A 20,638-nucleotide genomic window follows, 5' to 3' on the forward strand; every position below is an offset into this window, starting at 1 on the left:
CTCGGAGGGAAATCGGATACCAACTTGAAATTGAAGGAACTTTCAAAATCACCACCCTGTGGTCATCTTATATACTAGTAGTTTGTAGTATTAAGTTTCCGAGTGGTCGATCCCGCTCCTAAGTCCCGAAATCGAGTGAATACGAGATTGTGGCTTTAGACTTCAACTGGATATGGGCTTAAACTGATTATCTCGACATACTAACCTTGGAAATAGTCCTCACGCCAAGTTGACCTCTGGAATACCTTGGCATGCAGTCCACGCCACTCTTACTGTCTTACATATGCAACTTCGGGAAATAAATTCGGGAAGTTATAATTTATGCCAATAAGCGTACTACTAACGATGCAAGGAGATGATGTTCTTCGAATATTGAATCGTATACTTTCTTTCATGCAGCTACAATAAGTGATATACTACCTAATATGGGGTCACAACTTGAACCTCTCTACGAGTCCATTTGTAGTTTAAATTTGACAGTCAATTAAGTGAGCTGATACTAGTAGCTAGTGCCATATAGACTACAAGGACCTCGGGACATGAAATCTAAAGTTAAGAATACTATCGCTATCGCTCTAGCCTCTTGTAAATTATAATATTAGCCTCAACTTGAATAGTGTATCGCATTACCCCGCATTTCAAATCTAAGGGTCCACACGTGTTTTACCCCATGATTCATGATTCATGATTCATGATATAGATGTGGGTCTATTTTAAACTGCCAGTGGTCAAAAGGCTCTTTAATTGAACCTCTTAATTGGCTCGCTTATGGTGAATATGGTCCAAGGTATTGGAATAATTAAAGTTCTCAAATGCTCTTGGTAGTTATCAGGTAAATTGAGTCTCTCAGTAGGGTATCTCTTGAGTAATAAGCAGGGCTAAGTCTACAATACTATTCGTGATTATGATCACTGAATGTATTACGACGTATATTGGCTGATATGGAATGTTATCTAACATTTGAATGAGGCTCGTTAGGACTCGAAGATTTAATTTTGATTGCACACATGAATGTGCATGTGATTAATCACCCTCATCCAAGGTTTCAAGGTTCCACACTTATATCAATGCCCAGGGCTTGGTATTTGCAAGAGCTTGATATACCGATTTCATTTACCGAGATGAAATGGATATAGTTTTAACGGCGCTCACGAGAGTGCAGGTGTCATGTGTAGTAGGTACTTGGATTGCCCGGAACTTGAACATTTGGCTAGTAATATTACAAGACGAATATATAGTGAGTTTGGGAGTAGAGATGGAAATGGCATCCTGTAAGAACTTGAAACGGTCAAAATAATTTCTAAACTTGAACCTAAAGTACATCAGAATATCAAATGCAAAGTGAAGCGCCGTATTTTACAGTGTATATACATTTATGCAACATTAGCTTCGTCGCGAACCCTTCTTCTGCTTCGCAAATGAGCCCTTCGCCCGTTCCATCTCGTTCTGCATGGTTTGCATGTGAGCCCTGCGACGCTCTTCGTTGCGACGATCGCGTTCTTCCTTCTCCCACGCACTCTGTGCTTCCTCCTCCTTGAGTGCTGCCTTGCGCTGGGCCTCGGTAAGACGAGGAGGAGCCGCAGGAGTGCCGTCAGCGTTAGTGGTGTTGGGAGTAGAAGCGCCGGTGAATTGCTTCATTTTATCGGTAATATCAGAGCCAACCTCCTTGGCATGATCCTTACCAGCCTTAAGCCAGCGATCGATGAAGCTTTGGTGTTCCGGAGCAACAGTGGTTGCTAGTTGCTCTTTGGCTTGCTGAAGCCGGCGCTGACGCTCTTCTTGAAGACTTCGCTGCAGTCTCGACAAGCTGTCATCAAGGGCAGAGGCCGCAGAGGCCGCAGAGGTTTGCTGAGGGATTTCCATTTTCATGAACTGGCGGAAGCTTTTGTTGTTCACAACGTGCGCTTGAGCGAGGGCCCAGGCACCGGTGGCTGTAAAGTACAGCTGGAGAGCGCTGGGCATCCAAATCATGAAGAGGAAAGACATCGCGGGAAGTGCGTACAACACGCTCTTGCCTGCAGATGTGTTGAAAAGCTCCGTCATACCGGCCTCACCTCCTTTCTGTTTGGCGGATAATTAGTTATGGAACATCATCAAAGATAGGCTTCTAAGATCTACATACCTTAAAGGTGTGGTATAAACAGAAGCCACTGATGGCAGGGAGGATGAAGTACGGATCAGCCGCAGTCAAATCAGTCAGCCATAATGCCTTCTCGTCCAACAACGCTGGCACAGGGAGAGTAGTCATGCCACGGATGGTGCGGAACATTCCAAAACCAAGCGGAATTTGTAGCATTGGCACAAAACTCTTCCACACTTTAATGTTGTGGGCAGCGTTAAGGTTCTTGATCTCAGCCCTCGCCCGCGCGATTTCGACTTGGTTGTTAGACTTTGCAGCCAGCATGAGTTTTTCCCTGAGGGGCGCCATTAAGGGCTTGATATTATGGTTTTGAGCAGCGACATTAGAAGCATCAAGAGATGGTTTAAGCAGAGCCAGTCGAACCAGAAGGCCTAAGCTAACAACACTGGCCCACCAGGGAAGTCCAAGGCCCAGGTGAATGTGCTCAAGGGTCCATTGCATGAAAGCGGAAGGACCCCAGCCAAAGTCGAGACCAAGTTCCTTCAAGTATCCAATATGCTCAGGAATCTTGGAGATATCAATCGAGCTCAGGTCCTCGATATTCGGTAGTTCGCCCGGGGCAGTCTCGGGAGGGGAGACGGAAGTAGGAGACGTAGAGTTGAAACGAACGGCAGCAGGGCCGGCAATGGCGGGAATAGCCCATCGAGATGCAGTGGCAGAGAATCCTGAAGTCAATGAGGCACCAGGGCCGGCAATGCGCACACGTTGAGTGCGGAAAGTAGAGATCTGTAGGGGTCAGTCAATTTCCGACACGAGACTTCATTATTTCCGGGCTAACAAACCGATCGCGTAGAGCGAGGGGAAGCAGCAAGCCGTTGCCGGGCAAAGGCAGTAGCCATACCGGTCCCTTGGAGACCATTGACACCCATCATTGAGGCTGAGAACGAGTGGATCGAGTGATTAGCAACACGTCGGGACGAATCTACCGCGAAAGTCGGGGAGACTTTTTTGCCGGGCGGAGAGCGGTGAGTAAATATCCGATCGGCTCCATTTGTGATTGTTTAAGAGCAATGAATAAGAATGATATGTTACGGATATTTAGCGTGGACAACGTTCTGCAGCGAGAAATGCTATGGCCATCTCGAGAATCCGATAGCAGTAGATATGCATACCCTAATTCGCCAAACTCCGCTAAAAAAATAATCTATGTACAGGCGCTACATTCAGGCCGTGCCTCAGTGTAGAGATTAACTCCTATCAAACATGTATACCGGATTTGTATTCAATAACAAGCGCTCTTTCAATTTTCAGCGCTGGCGACTTCGCCTTGCCAGCATCGCAGTTGGAAAAGAACATCCGTGTGCCTTCACTCCAAGGACGCGGTGTCCTTCAAGCCGGCGGTGACTCGCCTCCGGTCTGAGGGGAGCTCACGAATCTCGATTCCAGGGCCCACGGGATGCGATCTGCGGTAGGTAGGGAAGATCTAGAGAATTTTTCAAATATCAGTACATCTAAATTGTTGAAAATAAGCCAGGAGCTCTATGAGACCGTACCTTAGTGTTTGACCATCCTAGACGGAATGCTGCCTCGTGGGCAAAGAGTTCACCAAATCCAAGCATAAGGCCGTTGACAAAAGGAAGGACCAGATTGATTGCAGCACCGCGGAGAATACCCCAGATAGTTGGAGGCTTGTAAAGGATCATCGGGGAGCTTGAGGTAGACGACGAGAGTTCATTGTTGGCCGAGTAGTTTTCCGAGTCGGAGGGGACAGTCATAGTGGAGTCATAGAGCTCGCCATGGGAGCCAGAATTATCGTATGCCATGGTGGTAGATGTAGGCTCGAGAGAGAGGAATTAAAGAGAGGTGAGGATTGAAGGCTGCGAGTACTACTTGAGGAGGTTCCCATGGAGATGCGCAGTTCGGCACGGGATACTCCTCGCGGGCAGTGACATGGATTATGTCATCATTGTCCTGCAGCCCTGAAGAGGACAGACAATAGTAGGGTCTACTTTATAGAAGTTAATTGATATTTAGTTCAAGTAAGGATATATTGAAAAAGACGTCGATTATTTTGATAAGTTAGTTGAAAGAACGATCAGTATATAGACCTCGTTATTTTGGGGTAGATCCAATATCAAATGGGTTGTGTAGATCTTGGGCGCCCGATATCGTAGGCAAGAACGGAAGATCCCCCGGCCCGGCTGACCAATTCTAAAGTGACGTACCTTGCCCGCGGTGTTTGGGGATTCTTACTTAGCTGTCCTATCAACTGTCCTATCAACGCGTTGTTTTCATACTAGAACCTCTTCATTTCTCTTCTGTCATCGAACGTAACTGCTTGTTCCTATTTTAGCCAGACTTTTGCTACGAAAGACTCTTCGATACGCCCCAACATGGACCACCCTGCTGAGCACGATGAAATCGTGGCTCAGTTCTGTGCCATGACAGGTGTCTCGACAACAGAGGTAAGTCTTGCAAGTTCCCGAAGTCAACTTTAGGAGTGATATCTCTAATTTGATACTTGCTGTTCAAGGCCATTCAATATCTTGCGAACAATAATGGAGACATCGAAGCCGCCATAGCCGAATTCTTTGCGGAGGAGGATGAAGCTCTAGAAGATGACAACTTAGCGGGTGGTCGACGATTGGGAATCGACGAATCATCCGCTACAGCTTCTGGAGGCTTGGGAAGTGGTGCTGCGTCGTCCTCTTCTGCAGGCTTACAGTCATCATCAACTAAGCGGTCCGCGCCTAAGAAAAAGTTCGCGACACTGGGAGATTTTGCTTCAACAAGTGGAGGTGATAGCTCCGATGATGATGGCTCCGAGGATCAGGACTTCTTTGCTGGTGGAGAGAAGTCTGGCTTGGCTGTGCAGAACCCTGACGAATTGAAGAAGAAGATTCTCGACAAGGCTCGACGGTAAGCCCGGCACTCCCCCCGACTAAGATCTGTCGAACCATAGCTTCTAACATGCCCATGGGCAGAGTACAACCCCCTACTGCCGATGAACCCCAGTCACGCCCCTCCCACTTTACTGGTGCTGCCCGTACCCTGGGTGGTGATGATGCCCCCAGCCGTGTCATTGAAGATCCTTCTGAGCCTGCCCCGCAACGACCCCAGCGCGTTCAACGAACCCTCCATTTCTGGGCCGATGGATTCTCAGTTGATGACGGTGAACTATACCGATCCGATGACCCGCGAAACGCCGAAATCTTAGAGGGTATTCGACAGGGCCGTGCCCCGCTTGGAATCATGAACGTTCAAGCAGGCCAGGAAGTAGATGTTGAGCTTAAACAGCACGAAGAGAAATACGTCAAACCCAAGCCCAAGTGGAAGCCTTTCTCAGGAGCTGGTCAGCGTCTTGGAAGCCCAACTCCCGGCATCCAAAGTCAATCTCCAACTCCTACTGCCACGCGTAAACCCATGGGTAGCTCCGACTGGCCTCCAAAGGTCGAAGTGGATGAGTCGCAACCATTCGTCACGGTCCAGCTCCGACTGGGAGACGGTACCCGCTTAAGCTCCCGCTTCAACACAGACACTACTATTGGCCAAATCTATGGAGTGGTCGCTGGCGCCACGCCAGATGGCCCCAACCGCGCCTGGGTGCTGATGACCACATTCCCTAACGTCGAGCTGGAGGATATGCAGGCGACTCTGGCTGACCTTCCTGACTTTAAGCGCGGCGGTGTTCTCGTCCAGAAATGGAAGTAGTCTCTAGCTACGCACTAAGTTCTTCTTGCTCGATCTATCTCTTAAAAAAAGAGGGCGGGGGGATGTACGGAGTAGATTTGATTCCAAAGCTGACTTGCAATGAACTCGATACGATGAGCGTTATCTACAAAGCTCGATGATGACTGCTCAGACCAATACGAAATCAAGTATCTAATGAAAGAAACTCCAAAAAATAATAAAAAAAAAACCCTCCATTGAAATAATCCAACTTCATAGCTTACCAACTAGAACCATCCACGGCGCTTGTTTTAGTCAGAACTAGATTGATAAGCGCCCGATGATCGGACTCCGCACTACAGTTCGTACAGTTCTTGATCATTATCACTTCCACTACACTCTATTACAAAAATGCCTCTCGACGGAGTCAAGAATATTGTACTCGTAAGTCCTTCAAGCTGCTTGAATTGATTCATAAAGCCCTCCAACAGACCCAAGAAAAAAAAACTTGCCCTCTCATCCAATGCCTTATCGATAACGCAAAAGAATGCACAAGAGGCGAACAACCATGCGACAATATCACCAATCCTCAGAAACTATAACTAACCATTATCGCAGGTCCTCTCGGGCAAAGGAGGTGTCGGGAAATCCTCCGTAACCCTCCAACTAGCCCTCGCGCTCTCCCTTCAAGGCAAATCCGTTGGCATTCTCGACATCGATCTAACAGGCCCCTCCATTCCCCGCCTTGTCGGTCTCGAAGATGCAAAAATTACCCAATCCCCCTCAGGCTGGCTCCCAGTTCCGGTGCATAGCGCCATCTCTACACAACCTGAAACAGAATCAACCTCCGCCGATATTTCCTCTTCTCCATCCCCGCGCGGAACTCTCCACTGTATGTCCCTCGGCTTCCTCCTCCGAGACCGCGGCGACGCAGTAATCTGGCGCGGACCGAAGAAAACAGCTATGATTCGCCAGTTCTTGTCAGATGTTTCGTGGGGATCAACAGATTACCTACTTATTGATACCCCACCGGGAACAAGTGACGAGCATATTGCTCTCGCGGAGCAGTTGCTCACCCTCTCCACGACTGATGCGGCGCTCGCGGCGCAGAATAATCTAGCTCGGTTGACTGGAGCTGTGCTGGTTACTACTCCTCAGGCTGTTGCGACATCTGATGTGCGCAAGGAGGCGAACTTCTGTGTGAAGACTAGTATTCCCATCCTCGGTGTTATTGAAAATATGTCAGGTTATGCCTGTCCGTGCTGCGGTGAGGTGAGTAATCTGTTCTCCAGTGGTGGTGGAGAGGTTATGGCACAGCAGCTTGGAATTCCCTTTCTGGGGAAGGTGCCTGTTGATGTGAAGTTTGGTGAGCTGGTTGAGGGCAAGATGGAGGCGTTTAGTGATGATGAGCGTGAGGATGGGGATAAGCAACAACAACTTCAGCCGGCGGAGCCTGATGATAGGCCTCTCGTCGAGAAGTATCAAGAGGGATGGTCGTATCCTCGATTTGAGGAATTTGCGAAGACAATTGTTAGTGGCATCCAGCAGACTGCCGCTGCTGCTACCACTGCCACAAATTAAAGAGAGCACTGGGTTAGCAATGGAAATATTTGTCTAGAGCGAAGTACAGGAAATACGGGATCACCTCGCAATGCATTAACAATGGCGTTTGTTTATTTAGTCTGAGCTATTATATACCTATATGAGATGGTAAAAACAAAAGGCTCTCCAAGTGCTATGGATGGGTACCAGGATAATAGAAACATGTGTATAATAAAAATAATCGGGAGTAGACGTGATACTCTTCAACGCTCGTTTCAATCATTGCCGTGGTCATCATTATCATTAATCATTAATCATAATTCGTTGAGTCGTTGAATGGAAGTAATCAGCAGGGATGCTAAATGGTTCCCTCTGCAGCAGATTGCTGTAGCATAGCTCGAAGGCGACTCTCTGCTGACTTTAAGACAGGCTCGTCTCCTGGCCCAGCCAGTCGCGCGGTCCATTTTAACCAGCCAACGAGAGAACAGAGGACATCAGGTGCTTGCCAGACGTCTTGTGTCGAGTGAGCTGCCGCAGGAGTCATAAAGCGGTCTTCCTGTTCTCCAAAGGTATTATGTTCGTTACCCCGTGCCTCCAAGTGTATTTCCGAAACCACAGCAGGGGTTGAAATATCTTGCACAAGGGCGTCGGATCCACCAGAAGCAACAGGCTTCGCTAAGAGGTCCCGACCAGAGTGTTTCGGTCGGGACACGAACTCCCGAGTAGTTGGCAAAGTCGAGACCTCCATCACTGTATCATGACCCTGCGCGTTATTCAATATGGCGGGTGTCGCAGAACTTGGTTGTGCTGATCCTGACGGGCCAGAAGCGCTGTTTCGTTCCAAGGCCGACGCAGCTTGCCGGAGATTCTCCAGATATCGATAGAAGGAGAAAGGGTGCATATCACGACCGGCATCCATGATACTGGGATCATCGTCAAATATCACAACGCCTTCGTCACGTCGCTCGTCTGTTGAGCTTGCTTCTTCGACAGGTCCCAGACCCGTAGGGGGTGCTCGAATTTCGCCGAGTGGAGCGATGTGGCTGCCGTATTCATTGGCAAGACTCAACTTGCTTCGGCCACAAATTTCAGCAATCGAATCTAAAGTTCCACGGATATCAGGTTCGATGGCCTGCAGTATATGTTCAATACTGAAATCTTTATCAGAAGGGAGCGGCGGCCTTGCAGGACGTGAGGAAGCCGGGCTCTTCAAACCTATAAACGGGAACAGCCGGCGTGGGGACATGGTCGACAATTTATTAGTCGAACCCTCTGCATTTCCAGAGTACGCTCTGACAAGGACAGGCCGTGTTGGAACAGGGGCCGGCTGTCTAGAGGTATTGGGACTGGTGGGCTGATCTGTCCGGGACCAAGACCGTGATGCTCCGCTAACTTGATGCAGGGCCGTTGATCGTTGCGCTAGATCTGACTCGTCTAGCGCATATTCGTGGCGCCGCCAATTTGCGTGGTGCGAGGGGCCTGCATCACTTGGAGGTGGTGCATAAGATGGGGATAGTCGAGACCATCCTTGTCGAGAGAATGGAGAAGATGATAGTCGAGTACCGTCCCGGCGGGAGGAAAACGTGTCTGAGTCCATATTGTGCCAGCACAGAGATAACAAGGCACGGTGCTTCTAATGCGAGCCAACGCAAGACCGAGGGAAACCCCGCTCGGGGAATAGGTTTGTAGGGTGGGGGAAGTACACGTCTACCATGCACTCACGAGGATAGGTGCATTCAAGTCGCATACACGATGCATATGATTCTGATGCGTTGGCAAATCCTCGAGCATCCAGTAACTCAAGTAGTGATATGGTCAGTTGCATACTCCAGCTTATTGGGAAACAAAAGGAAGTAAAGAAAGTAGGGAAGCGACGTAGTGTAAGGAAACCGCGGCCAAACATACGCCAAGACTCCACGGCTTCTGGAGCTTCCGCCACTCATCAGCTTCGTCGGGTACCAATATCTCTTGATAGCTGACAACATGAATCGATTCAAGGTTAGTTTGATCTCATTGGTCTGAATTTGAGATATTCTCTGCTAACTCGACTAAACCCAGTTTGGTGATTCTGACGAATCTGGTTCTGATTTCGATGAGGACTCATCGAGTCTCCCCTTCCCCGAACCTCTATCCCGCACTTCATTCCTCGCCCCTGATTTCGATCCGGCCACTTTCCTTGCCTCCTTGACGAATCGTCACCAGAGTCTTGAAGATCTTCGCCAGGAATTGCGCGGACTTGAACAAGTACTCAACAAAGAGCTATTGGACCTAGTCAATGAGAATTACCAGGACTTTCTCTCCTTAGGGACCGCACTCCGCGGAGGAGAGGAGAAGGTTGAAGGAGTCAAGGTGGGCTTGTTATCTTTCCGCCTGGATGTGCAATCGCTTCGTGACAAAGTGGAAGATCGTCGCCGAGAGGTTGAAGGGCTATTGAATGAGAAACGTCGACTTCGGTCCCATGCGGATATCGGCAAGAGTCTACTAGACTATGCTGATCGGGTGGAGGAACTGGAACATCGCTTGATGATAGAGGATGAATCTGCCTCTCAAGGTCCGTCTCTCAATGGAGAATCTGATACGGAATCCGATATGTACGACAGTGCTAGCGATGCGACGGATGACGATGACGAGCTGGAGGATGGTACAGCACTTGTGTCATTGAAGCGACTGGAGCGCCATGTCCAGAAATATGTGTTCCTAGATTCAATTGCCTCAGCAGTAGGGAAGGATCATCCCTTTTTGCAGGCTCAACGGCCCCGAGTATTGAAGATAAAATCAACAGTGCTCTTGGATTTGAAGACCGCGCTGGAACAGGCCAGCCATGTGGGCCAGAAGAGGGATGCAAGAACTATGGCAGTACTCCATCTCTATGATCTAATGGGCGAAGACGTCAGTGCTGTGGCTGCACTAAAGAATCTCAAATTATAGATATAAGCTCCATTACATAGCGTCGGCGTTGGGGTTTATTCGGGAGTCTTGAGTCTCTCTATTCAACAGAAATGATACCATGATACACCATGTCCTTTCCTAATAAAACAATATAATAATTTGTACACGCCAAATGAATATCAAACAAGAGGTATTTTACAAGCCAGACAAGGCAGAGGTTTCAGGAGAGTCATCGGTCTTGAATTCTCCGTTGAGGCTGAAGCCGGGACCGTGGGTTGAGCTCAAGACCTATAGTAGCGATAATTAGCTAGAGGTTCCGGGACAATGTAAATTGGCTCACTTACAACTTCATAGATCTCCTTGTTGATGCGATCATTGAGACCAGCAGCATCCTTCTTGATGCTCTCGATTGTTGTGCGCAAGTTGTCCCGCAATTGCTCTGGAGAGAATCCCAACTGTCCGATAGGGGAGGCGAATGGTCGCATCACGTTCACGGTAGATAGTACCACCACGAAGCATCTCAACACGAGAGGCCACATCTTCAACAACAGTACCTGTCTTCACGCTGGGCATTAAACCACGAGGACCAAGGATACGACCCAATGCGGCCTTGTTCAGTGCTGGCAAACTGTCGGGGTGAGCAAGACACCGGTCAAACTCGATCTTGCCAGCCTTGACGGCGGCAAAGACTTCCTCTTCTCCGACAAGAACAGCACCTGCTGCGAGCGCATCCTTTGCCTGCTTTGATCCTGGGGGACAGATGACACAAATGCGGGATTCAGTCTGGACTGCATGGGGGAATCGAATCATGTTTCGGATAACGGGACCGTCTCTCCTTGTTCGCATACGGATGGCAACTTCATATTTCGAAACGGTACGCTCTCGGCCGACTTCAATGGCTCGAATGAAGCTGTTATAGAAAGAGAACGTTAGCAAAGGGCTGGGCCGGGGTTTTCATATAGCCTCCACTCCGGGGGATTCTATATAAGACATACCGCATAGCATCACACAGAGTGTACTGGGTAAGATCCTTGAGATTTCCCTGTCGGAACTCGAGGGGTGCACGACGGGATGGCTTGACCTCGCTCTTTCCCTTCTTGCCCTTGTCCTTCTTCTGAGTCTTCAGACCGCGGACCTGCTGAAGACCAGCCAAAGTCGGGACAATGGACTTCTCACGCAGCGGTAAGCGGGCGGAGGACAAAATTCCGCGTGCCACGGTGGGCATCCCTGCGCCAAAGGATGACATGACTAACGAGTATAGAGTGTTCTCGATATTGCTTAGCTGTAGCTTGAATGTCTAATTGTTTTCTGTCGGAACCTCGGCGTCGGAATAACATACCTCCGAAGGGCGTTATCGATAATGAGTAATACTTGTCATGCCCCTCCACTAAATTTCCCATCTCCCCACCAAACTTCATTATTGAAACAAAGGTGAATTGTTGCAATATGGGTTTCGAGTTGAATGTGGCCAACCGTGCCAGCCAGGCTGCGCTTCTGCCTGTGATTCTTATTGCGACTTCAATCAATGAGGCTCGCTCTAACCCTGTTATCACAATCAACTACCATGACACTGCTTTGCTCGAGGGTGACAATGCTGTGATTCAGTTCAAGGCCGGTGATAAGTCTGTTAATGGCACTATCCCTGCCATTCAGGAGCTGCGTGCCCAGTTTCCTTACCTGTCGGGCAAGGATGTTAAGGGTGTAAGCTCTACCTTCTCTATTATATACTTCATGTGTATACCCGAAGCACATATAGCTAACAATCATACCAGGAGGATGAGTGGATTTCCAAGTTGGATTCATTTGACACCCTAGACTTCAAGGCTCTTGACCCTGTCCTCCAGAACCTCGATACCCACCTTCTGCTCCGCTCTTTTGTCTCCGGCTACTCCCTCTCCACCCCCGATATCGCAATCTGGGGTGCTCTTCGTGGAAACCGTGTGGTTTCTGCCGCTCTGAAGAAGGGAACCCTTGTCAACTTGGGCCGTTGGTACAAGTTCCTTGAGGACCTTTGCCCTTGGGCGACTGTCGCTGTCGAGACCCTTACCGCTGTCGCCAAGGAGAAGAAGGCTGCTAAGTCCAAGGCTGGAGCCAGCTACGACATTGCTCTCAAGAACACTGAAAATGGAGTCGTCACCCGATTCCCCCCTGAGCCCTCGTAAGTTTACACAGCATTGTTCTCTTATACAAACCCCGATTTTCTCTACATATACTAACTCAATTCAGTGGATACCTCCACATTGGACACGCCAAGGCTGCCCTGTTGAACGACTACTTCGCGCACGAGAAGTACAATGGTACTCTTCTCCTCCGATTCGACGACACTAACCCCTCCAACGAGAAGCAGGAGTTCCAAGATGCTATTGTGGAGGACCTTGCCCTTATGGGCATTCAGCCCAACCGTGTTTCCTACACTTCTGACTACTTTGATGAACTTTACGACTACTGTATCACCATGATCAAGACCGGCAAGGCTTATGCCGATGACACTGACAAGGAAACTATGGCCAAGCAGCGTTGGGACGGTATTCCCAGCCAGCGTCGCGAGATGGCTGCTGAGGAGTCCCTGGCTCGCTTCGAGGAGATGAAGAAGGGTACTCCCGAGGGTCTGCGTTGGTGTATCCGCGCTAAGATCTCTGCGGATGATAAGAACAAGGCTATGCGCGATCCTGTCATTTACCGTTGCAACCCAGCTCCTCACCACCGTACCGGTACTAAATGGGTTATCTACCCTACCTACGATTTCGCTTGCCCCGTGGTTGACTCCATGGAGGGTGTCACCCATGCCCTGCGAACCATTGAGTACCGCGACCGAAACCCCCAGTACCAGTGGATGCTGGATGCCTTGAGCCTCCGTACCGTGCAGGTCTGGGACTTTGCTCGCATGAACTTCATCCGTACCTTGCTCTCCAAGCGTAAGCTCACTAAGTTGGTTGAGTCTGGCGTTGTCTGGGGATGGGATGACCCTCGTTTCCCTACTATCCGCGGTATTCGCCGTCGTGGTATGACCATCCCCGCTCTGCGTGAGTTCATCCTTAAGCAGGGTCCTTCCAAGAACATTACCCTGTTTGACTGGGCCACTATCTGGGCGACCAACAAGAAGTACATTGACCCTGTTGCTCCTCGTCACACTGCCATTGAGAAGGCTGATATGGTTCCTACTACCGTCACTGGCGCTCCTGCTCCTTACACTGAGAAGCGCGCTAAGCACGCCAAGAACGCTGCCGTTGGTGAGAAGACTGTCGCCTTCAGCTCTTCTATCATTCTTGAGCAGTTTGATGTCAAGTCTTTCAAGCAGGACGAGGAGATCACCCTCATGAACTGGGGTAACGCCATCGTGCGTAAGATCACCACCGAGGGTGACAAGGTCACCAACCTTGAGCTGGAGCTGCACCTGGCTGGTGATGTCAAGAAGACCGAGAAGAAGGTTACTTGGCTGTCCACTGAGGCACAGACTCTCGTCCTCGTTGACCTGGTCGACTTCGATCACCTGCTGAAGAAGGACTCCTTGGATGAGGATGATATCCTTGAGGATGTCCTTAACTTCGACACCGAGTTCCGTGTCAGCGCCATGGCCGATGGAAACATCTCTGAGGTGCAAGTTGGTGACATCATTCAGTTTGATCGTAAGGGCTTCTACCGTGTGGACCGAGCCCCTGCTCCAGGCGTGCCTGCCGTCTTCTTCAACATCCCCACTGGAAAGCAGAAGTAGATGGGTGCACAACGTTGAATTAATTGAATGAGAGACTTAGGTTGAATAATTCTTTATTTCATGAAATCAAACATCTTGAAGTTTGTTCTTATTCCGGTTTGGTCTAGTAGTATTAATTGCTCAAGCTCATTTACGCACACTGGCACTTTCTAGTATGTGATTTCAACCCTAAGTAAGTCTCGTCACAGTACTGCAAGTCGAGAATATTTGATTTTAATTTCTACCTAGGTATAATCTCAGACTAAATATAATTTGGTCTTTTTCTTGTGATTAACAGCCTGAGACTCAATGTTTATTTACTTCTTACCAACTATACATCTGTTTCCCGGGTATCACCGGGATCTATGCATGACGTCGAACCAACTTGAAGTAACTTGACCCAATCTAGCTCGGCTCTGCCGAATTGGAGTACTACTAGGATTGAGGTATTGATAAAAATATTGAAAGGATCATACGAGAGTATCAACGTTTGGTTTTCACTACTAGCGATACTAGTAGTAGCCAGAGTATTTATAAATTTACAGTTGCTGATCTGCATTAGTACTAGTAGCTTTAGTAGTTTTAGCCCTAGATATGATATCTACACCAAGTAGCCACGAAGAACCAAGTCTATAATGTACCCAACATAGCGGAATAGACCGGGTATAAGAGATGTCCCGTCATCTCCACAGCATTTGCAACAGTGTACAACGCTGTTGTTTCGTACGTGTTCCGCTTCAAAGCTTATACCAATGTTCCACGGGGCCTTGCCGATGGAACCCTCACACATTTCCATGGGCATGAAGACCTGCCACTGGACAATGCAAGCTCAGTACTCGCCCATTGTACTGTATGTCCGATAAGTAACGGCCCGAGAATGGGTTATCCATAGGCAATGTCCCATACGTCAAGACCAGTCAAGGAGTCCTCGGTCTCCAGTGCCTCTTTCTAAAGTTACTTCCAACCATGTGCAGAGACACGGCATATCCCTTTTAAAGATCAGTGGCTCGACGTCAGCATGATTGACTGAGTAGGGCAAAGAAGGGGAAATGAAAATCTTCGTAGAGAGCCTTGGTTAGTTCATGATATGCCACACCTTGTAAGCTTCCATGATCAAACCCATCATATTACTTCTTGTAATCGTCGTCTGATCTCAGGACCCAGGTTTGATATTGTGCCAAACAAGAAGGGCGGTATCATTCTGCCCTCGATCGTCCCAAGTTCTGCGCGTTTGTCTAGAAGAAGGACTTGTTGCCTTCGCCTGCATCTTTCTTTCTCTCTTTCCTCCTCACGCGTTCTACTTTCCCCCCTCCATCTTTTTCACGCGTCAAAACATCTTTTCTATTTCCCAACTCTCTTGTTTTCGTTCGAAGCCTCTTTGATTTGTTAGTCAACTGCTTTATTCGCCTATCATGGCTCGTGGTGGCCAGGACGAGCCTGATATCGAGCGGGCCAGTGAGAAACGCCCTGATGATCGCCGTGGCTCCCGCATTTCGCGCGCTTCTCTGAAAGAGGACTGGAATCAACTGGATGAATACGGCAAAATCATCAAATATGTTTCGACTTTCGAAAATGACACCGACCAGGAGGATGATCCCAATGTCGAATACAAGCGTATCTGGTATGCTCCATGGATGAAGCGCAAGATTCACCTCAAGCCAGTCGATGATGCTGTCGCCGCCTATCCTGATAGCTGGCTCATGACCAACATCCATGAGGGTCTGAATGGTGATGATGTCGCTGCTCGTCGTCGTCGCGCCGGCTGGAATGAACTGGTCTCTGAGAAGGAAAACCCGATCGCCAAAATCCTTTCCTACTTCCAGGGCCCTATTCTTTACGGTAAGTACCTCTCCAATATGTAAAAAGATAACTGATGCTGAGGTATCTTTCCAGTGATGGAGCTGGCTGTTCTCTTGGCTGCTGGTTTGAATGACTGGGTTGACTTTGGTGTCATCATTGGAATCTTGTGTCTGAATGCTTCGGTCGGCTGGTATCAAGAGAAACAAGCTGCCGATGTGGTTGCTAGTCTCAAAGGCGACATTGCTATGCGAGCCATTTGTCTGCGTGACGGCTATGAGATGGAGATCCTAGCTCGTGAACTTGTCCCTGGTGATGTGGTAAGTCGGCATATTAGAAGCGCCTGATATGTATTTCTTTCAGACAGTTAATCCTTCTGATTCACAGATTATCGTTGGTGAAGGCCAGGTCGTTCCTGCCGATGCCAAGGTCATATGTGATTACAACGATCCTAACGGATGGGAAGAATTCAATGAACTCCAAGAGCAAGGTATGCTCGGTGGGGGTTCTGAGAGTGACGAAGAGGACAACACAAAGGACCAAGATGACAATGGTGAGGGACCTGCAGATGGCGCCGAGCAAAGTGGAGAGAGTCACAAGCAAAAGCAGAAGTCTCGTCGTCGTGGTTATCCCATTCTGGCTTGCGATCACTCTGCCATTACTGGAGAGTCTCTTGCTGTGGATCGTTACATGGGAGACCTGATCTTTTACACCACTGGCTGCAAGCGTGGCAGAGCGTATGCTGTGGTTCAGAGCGGCGCAAAAACGTCCTTTGTTGGTCGCACCGCGTCAATGGTTAACTCTGCTAAGGGTGCAGGTCACTTCGAGATTGTGATGAACAACATTGGAGTTTCGCTACTCGTTCTGGTTGTCGCTTTCATTCTCATTGCTTGGATCGGTGGTTTCTTTCGCCATGTTCCCATCGCATCGCCCGGACAACAGACCTTGCTTCACTACACTTTGTCTATGTTCATCATCGGTGTGCCTGTTGGTCTACCAGTGGTCACGACCACCACAATGGCTGTAGGTGCCGCATTATTGGCAAAGAAAAAGGCAATTGTGCAGAGGCTCACGGCTATTGAATCTCTGGCGGTATGTTACTATCACTTCAACTTCACTTGACTTGCGTACTAACCTTCATACTATAGGGCGTGGATATCCTCTGTTCGGATAAGACTGGAACACTAACAGCCAATAAACTGAGCATTCGGGATCCCTATGTCGCAGAAGGTGTAGATGCGGATTGGATGTTTGCAGTCGCTGTGCTTGCATCCTCTCACAATACCGATTCACTGGACCCAATCGACAAAGTGACACTCCTATCGCTCCGACAGTATCCGAAAGCACGGGAAATCTTGCGTCGCGGTTGGAAGACTGAGAAATTCACACCCTTTGACCCCGTTTCCAAGCGTATTGTGACTGTGGCAACATGTGATGGAATCCGGTACACTTGCACCAAAGGCGCTCCGAAGGCAGTACTCCAGCTCACCAACTGTAGCAAGGAGATCGCAGACCACTACAAGGCTAAAGCACAGGAATTTGCCCATCGTGGATTCCGCTCCCTGGGTGTTGCTGTTCAGAAAGAAGGTGAAGATTGGACTCTTCTCGGGATGCTGCCAATGTTCGACCCACCTCGTGAGGATACAGCAAAGACAATCAGTGAAGCACAGGCCCTAGGTATCAGTGTGAAAATGCTTACTGGTGATGCAATTGCCATTGCTAAGGAGACCTGCAAAATGCTGGCACTAGGCACCAAAGTCTACAATTCCGACAAGCTGATTCATGGTGGCCTCAGTGGTGCTATGGCAAGTGACCTGGTTGAAAAAGCCGACGGCTTTGCTGAGGTGTTCCCTGAACACAAATATCAAGTTGTCCAGATGCTCCAGGAACGGGGACATTTAACCGCTATGACAGGCGATGGTGTGAACGACGCGCCCTCGTTGAAGAAGGCTGATTGTGGTATTGCCGTTGAAGGTGCATCTGAAGCAGCACAATCTGCAGCGGATATTGTTTTCCTCGAGCCTGGTCTGTCCACCATCATTGACTCGATCAAAGTTGCACGTCAAATCTTCCACCGTATGAAAGCGTATATCCAATACCGTATTGCGCTTTGTTTGCACCTGGAAATTTACTTGGTCACATCAATGATCATTCTCAATGAGAGCATTCGAGTCGAGCTGATCGTTTTCCTGGCTCTTTTTGCCGACCTTGCAACAGTGGCTGTGGCTTACGACAATGCATCCTTTGAACTTCGTCCGGTTGAATGGCAGCTTCCGAAAATTTGGTTCATCTCTGTGCTCCTTGGTGTACTTCTTGCACTGGGCACCTGGATTGTTCGCGGCAGCATGTTTCTTCCCTCGGGAGGTATTATCCAGAACTGGGGCTCAATTCAAGAAGTTCTGTTTTTGGAGATTGCGCTCACAGAGAATTGGCTCATTTTTGTGACTCGAGGCAGTGACACCTGGCCATCTTTGCAGCTTGTTTGTGCAATTCTCGGCGTGGATGTCCTGGCAACAGTCTTTTGTTTGTTCGGTTGGTTCTCCAATAAGGACATGCGCAGCAGCCCGGCCGATATGTTTGTTGAAACTACCAACGGATGGACTGACATCGTCACTGTGGTGCGCATCTGGTGTTATTCGATTGGCGTTGAAATAGTTATCGCTCTCGTTTACTACATTCTCAACAAGATCAAATGGCTTGACGATCTCGGTCGCCAGAAGCGCAGCAAGGGCGATATCAAGGTCGAAGAAATCCTTGGTCATCTTTCCCGCTTGGCAATTGTTCATGAAGAGCCTGGTCAGCCTCCTAGCCGCTACTACCTAGCCACAAGCAAGGAGGAAGACGAGGAGGACTGAACCTTGAAAGGGGGAAGAACGGGCCCTGGGTATGTCTCCACCTGGATTACATATGAGGCGGGTCGCTATGTCAAGGGATACATTTACGTTCAAGTTATCCCTTTTCAGTTTCATTTTCAACTTCTATTCCCCCTCATTCCAGGGCTCTTGGAGGATTTATGAGTTACGTGGTGGTACGGATGGCGTTTTTTTTATCGGCGTGAGGAGGCGAAAAGGATTGGTGCTCTATGGGCTTAATTTTTTCATGTTTTGCAGCTTTTGCCTGCCTTTTTTAGTTTAGTTCATTTCTTGGAGATATCCGAATAATACCTTAGTTAGTTATTCGTTTATCCCTTTCCCTTTAGTTTCTCTCGAGTCAAGGCTCCCTAGCTTAGCTGGATATTATGGACAATGTCCGCACTGAACCTTGGAAGCCAGTATGAGAGTTCCTTCAATGCTGCTTAATCCGTACATCGGACTCCATATGATCCTAAATGCTGACAGAGGTAACTTCTTACACCGTAACGGGGAATTCCGAGTAACTACCAGTCTAGTTACTAGTAAGTAGTAGTAACCTTGCCCGAGTGGACATCTGGATTTAGTCTCAGGCCGCGTGGCATACTAAACCCTCAATAGACTAGACTCAACTGACTATTAATCGCTCACACTGTACAACTTGAACTCTGAAAAAGCATGTAGATGTCTGAGCTCAGAGTATTCGTAGTATTTTGCAAACTGAACTCTCTAATAGTATTTTTCATCTCATCTCTTGAAACGATGGGCATTTTCAATGTTTTGCTCTCCAAGTACTACAACTAACTACTAACTAGTATAGCCTTGGCGCCCTGAAGCTCCTACGGCCCCACCACAATCATTCAAATTTGATCCTTCAGTAATAACCTTGAAATCAAGTTCAAATGTTTACCAAGATACTACTTAGCCTGGGGGCTAAGACTTCGCCCGTGCTAGTATCCTCTTGGAGACTAAGAATTGAATAACGCCCTCAGACGGCTTGATCAACTTAGTCAACGCCCATTTACCTGAATTGTCTTAGTGATATGTTTCCAAATAAGCGAAACTGTGTAATTCTTCACCAGGAGCTCGAATCTGCATAAAGCGGGGTCAAGTTAGAACCTATGATTTCAGTGGACTAACTCTCACCGTACGAGAAACTCCACATGGGCGTTTTCTTCTCTTAATTCCCGTATGAAACCCGATGAGTCCGTGTCTTGGCGAAGGATGAGACTGAGATAGACAGTTGGATGCGAAGTCCGATTCCTGTTTAAATGCTTACTTTGGTTTTTGGAATCGTAGAATTGATAGTGAGAAAAAAACATATATAATTCAGGAAAGGTCCTGGTTTTGTCTGATTTTTCTTTTTCTCCAAGATTCTAACAAGCGATAACTTGAATATATAATCCCAATTAGGTAGGTTATATATCCTATACTATGTACCCCGGGGCCCACTGGCATCACATATGTGTACTATCTGGACACTACAAGTAGTAGGAATACTACTACCTAGGTGACAGAACTTGAACTTTAAGACTGGCGAAGCTCAAAAATTGACACCAAGCTGACTAGAGTGCAGAACCTTGGAATACCCCTCTACCTACAGCCAACATGAAGTACTTCACCACTCTGGCTCTCACCCTCGCCTCCGTCGCCACTGCAGACTGGGCTCTCTACTGCGGCGACTCAGTATGTCTTGCCAACATTACGGTTGACAAACGAGTGAACCAAATGCTAACAGCAAATAGTGCGAGGATGGTACCCTGGTTGCTTCCGGCTCAGATGCTGTTGACAGCTGCGCCAGTCTCGATGGCTCCTACGACTACTGCTACATCCTGGCCGACTCTGAGTACTACGTGGATTGGTGGAAGGCCATCTTCTTCGAGAGCGAGACCTGCTTGGTTAACGATGATGTTTCTGGAGAGCACGAGAGCCTTGGACTGTTCAACGGTTCTTGCACCGCCGAAGGTCCCTGGACCTCCTACTACGTTGTCGTTAATGCTTGAATGATGAATATGAAGTGTGGCCGAGATGATTATGAATTATGGGTATCAACATTTGAAGGAGATCTGAGAACATAGTCAAACTTATGATAAAAGAGTGTGATCCAATTACCCTGACGCG

General features: G+C 48.4%; 10 protein-coding genes across 10 annotated transcripts; 6 read left to right on the forward strand and 4 right to left on the reverse strand.

The window, feature by feature from the left end:
* Positions 1 to 1,383: 1,383 nt before the first annotated feature.
* On the reverse strand, positions 1,384 to 3,012 carry N7483_000895 (membrane insertase OXA1; the record flags this gene model as incomplete). Its single annotated transcript, XM_057084333.1, has 3 exons — positions 1,384 to 2,061; positions 2,123 to 2,866; positions 2,923 to 3,012. The coding sequence occupies 3 exons, from the start codon at positions 3,010 to 3,012 to the stop codon at positions 1,384 to 1,386; spliced, it is 1,512 nt and encodes a 503-aa protein (XP_056950482.1).
* A 434-nt stretch (positions 3,013 to 3,446) lies between these two features.
* N7483_000896 (TOM13-domain-containing protein) lies at positions 3,447 to 3,903 on the reverse strand (the record flags this gene model as incomplete). The annotated part of the gene is made up of 2 exons (XM_057084334.1): positions 3,447 to 3,563; positions 3,634 to 3,903. The coding sequence occupies 2 exons, from the start codon at positions 3,901 to 3,903 to the stop codon at positions 3,447 to 3,449; spliced, it is 387 nt and encodes a 128-aa protein (XP_056950483.1).
* A 570-nt stretch (positions 3,904 to 4,473) lies between these two features.
* On the forward strand, positions 4,474 to 5,791 carry N7483_000897 (protein phosphatase regulator SHP1; the record flags this gene model as incomplete). Its single annotated transcript, XM_057084335.1, has 3 exons — positions 4,474 to 4,545; positions 4,614 to 4,999; positions 5,065 to 5,791. 3 exons carry the CDS (start codon positions 4,474 to 4,476, stop codon positions 5,789 to 5,791), a joined length of 1,185 nt encoding a protein of 394 aa, XP_056950484.1.
* A 369-nt stretch (positions 5,792 to 6,160) lies between these two features.
* N7483_000898 (Mrp/NBP35 family ATP-binding protein) lies at positions 6,161 to 7,330 on the forward strand (the record flags this gene model as incomplete). The annotated part of the gene is made up of 2 exons (XM_057084336.1): positions 6,161 to 6,193; positions 6,368 to 7,330. The coding sequence occupies 2 exons, from the start codon at positions 6,161 to 6,163 to the stop codon at positions 7,328 to 7,330; spliced, it is 996 nt and encodes a 331-aa protein (XP_056950485.1).
* A 319-nt stretch (positions 7,331 to 7,649) lies between these two features.
* N7483_000899 (uncharacterized protein) lies at positions 7,650 to 8,888 on the reverse strand (the record flags this gene model as incomplete). The annotated part of the gene is made up of 1 exon (XM_057084337.1): positions 7,650 to 8,888. The coding sequence occupies one exon, from the start codon at positions 8,886 to 8,888 to the stop codon at positions 7,650 to 7,652; it is 1,239 nt and encodes a 412-aa protein (XP_056950486.1).
* Positions 8,889 to 9,274: 386 nt separating this feature from the next.
* N7483_000900 (COG2 family protein) lies at positions 9,275 to 10,219 on the forward strand (the record flags this gene model as incomplete). Its single annotated transcript, XM_057084338.1, has 2 exons — positions 9,275 to 9,289; positions 9,350 to 10,219. 2 exons carry the CDS (start codon positions 9,275 to 9,277, stop codon positions 10,217 to 10,219), a joined length of 885 nt encoding a protein of 294 aa, XP_056950487.1.
* Positions 10,220 to 10,375: 156 nt separating this feature from the next.
* N7483_000901 (mitochondrial 54S ribosomal protein uL1m) lies at positions 10,376 to 11,426 on the reverse strand (the record flags this gene model as incomplete). The annotated part of the gene is made up of 4 exons (XM_057084339.1): positions 10,376 to 10,468; positions 10,525 to 10,584; positions 10,637 to 11,090; positions 11,176 to 11,426. The coding sequence occupies 4 exons, from the start codon at positions 11,424 to 11,426 to the stop codon at positions 10,376 to 10,378; spliced, it is 858 nt and encodes a 285-aa protein (XP_056950488.1).
* Positions 11,427 to 11,626: 200 nt separating this feature from the next.
* Positions 11,627 to 13,892, forward strand: N7483_000902 (glutamate--tRNA ligase GUS1; the record flags this gene model as incomplete). Its single annotated transcript, XM_057084340.1, has 3 exons — positions 11,627 to 11,881; positions 11,953 to 12,338; positions 12,407 to 13,892. 3 exons carry the CDS (start codon positions 11,627 to 11,629, stop codon positions 13,890 to 13,892), a joined length of 2,127 nt encoding a protein of 708 aa, XP_056950489.1.
* Positions 13,893 to 15,283: 1,391 nt separating this feature from the next.
* On the forward strand, positions 15,284 to 18,523 carry N7483_000903 (putative plasma membrane H(+)ATPase; the record flags this gene model as incomplete). Its single annotated transcript, XM_057084341.1, has 4 exons — positions 15,284 to 15,710; positions 15,765 to 15,988; positions 16,056 to 16,760; positions 16,817 to 18,523. 4 exons carry the CDS (start codon positions 15,284 to 15,286, stop codon positions 18,521 to 18,523), a joined length of 3,063 nt encoding a protein of 1,020 aa, XP_056950490.1.
* A 1,602-nt stretch (positions 18,524 to 20,125) lies between these two features.
* On the forward strand, positions 20,126 to 20,520 carry N7483_000904 (uncharacterized protein; the record flags this gene model as incomplete). Its single annotated transcript, XM_057084342.1, has 2 exons — positions 20,126 to 20,203; positions 20,263 to 20,520. 2 exons carry the CDS (start codon positions 20,126 to 20,128, stop codon positions 20,518 to 20,520), a joined length of 336 nt encoding a protein of 111 aa, XP_056950491.1.
* Positions 20,521 to 20,638: the final 118 nt, after the last annotated feature.

The sequence above is a fragment of the Penicillium malachiteum genome (genome assembly GCF_028827825.1).
Source record: "Penicillium malachiteum strain IBT 17515 chromosome Unknown utg000001l:1.0-8184562.0:1.0-8186909.0, whole genome shotgun sequence".
Lineage (NCBI taxonomy): Eukaryota > Fungi > Ascomycota > Eurotiomycetes > Eurotiales > Aspergillaceae > Penicillium > Penicillium malachiteum.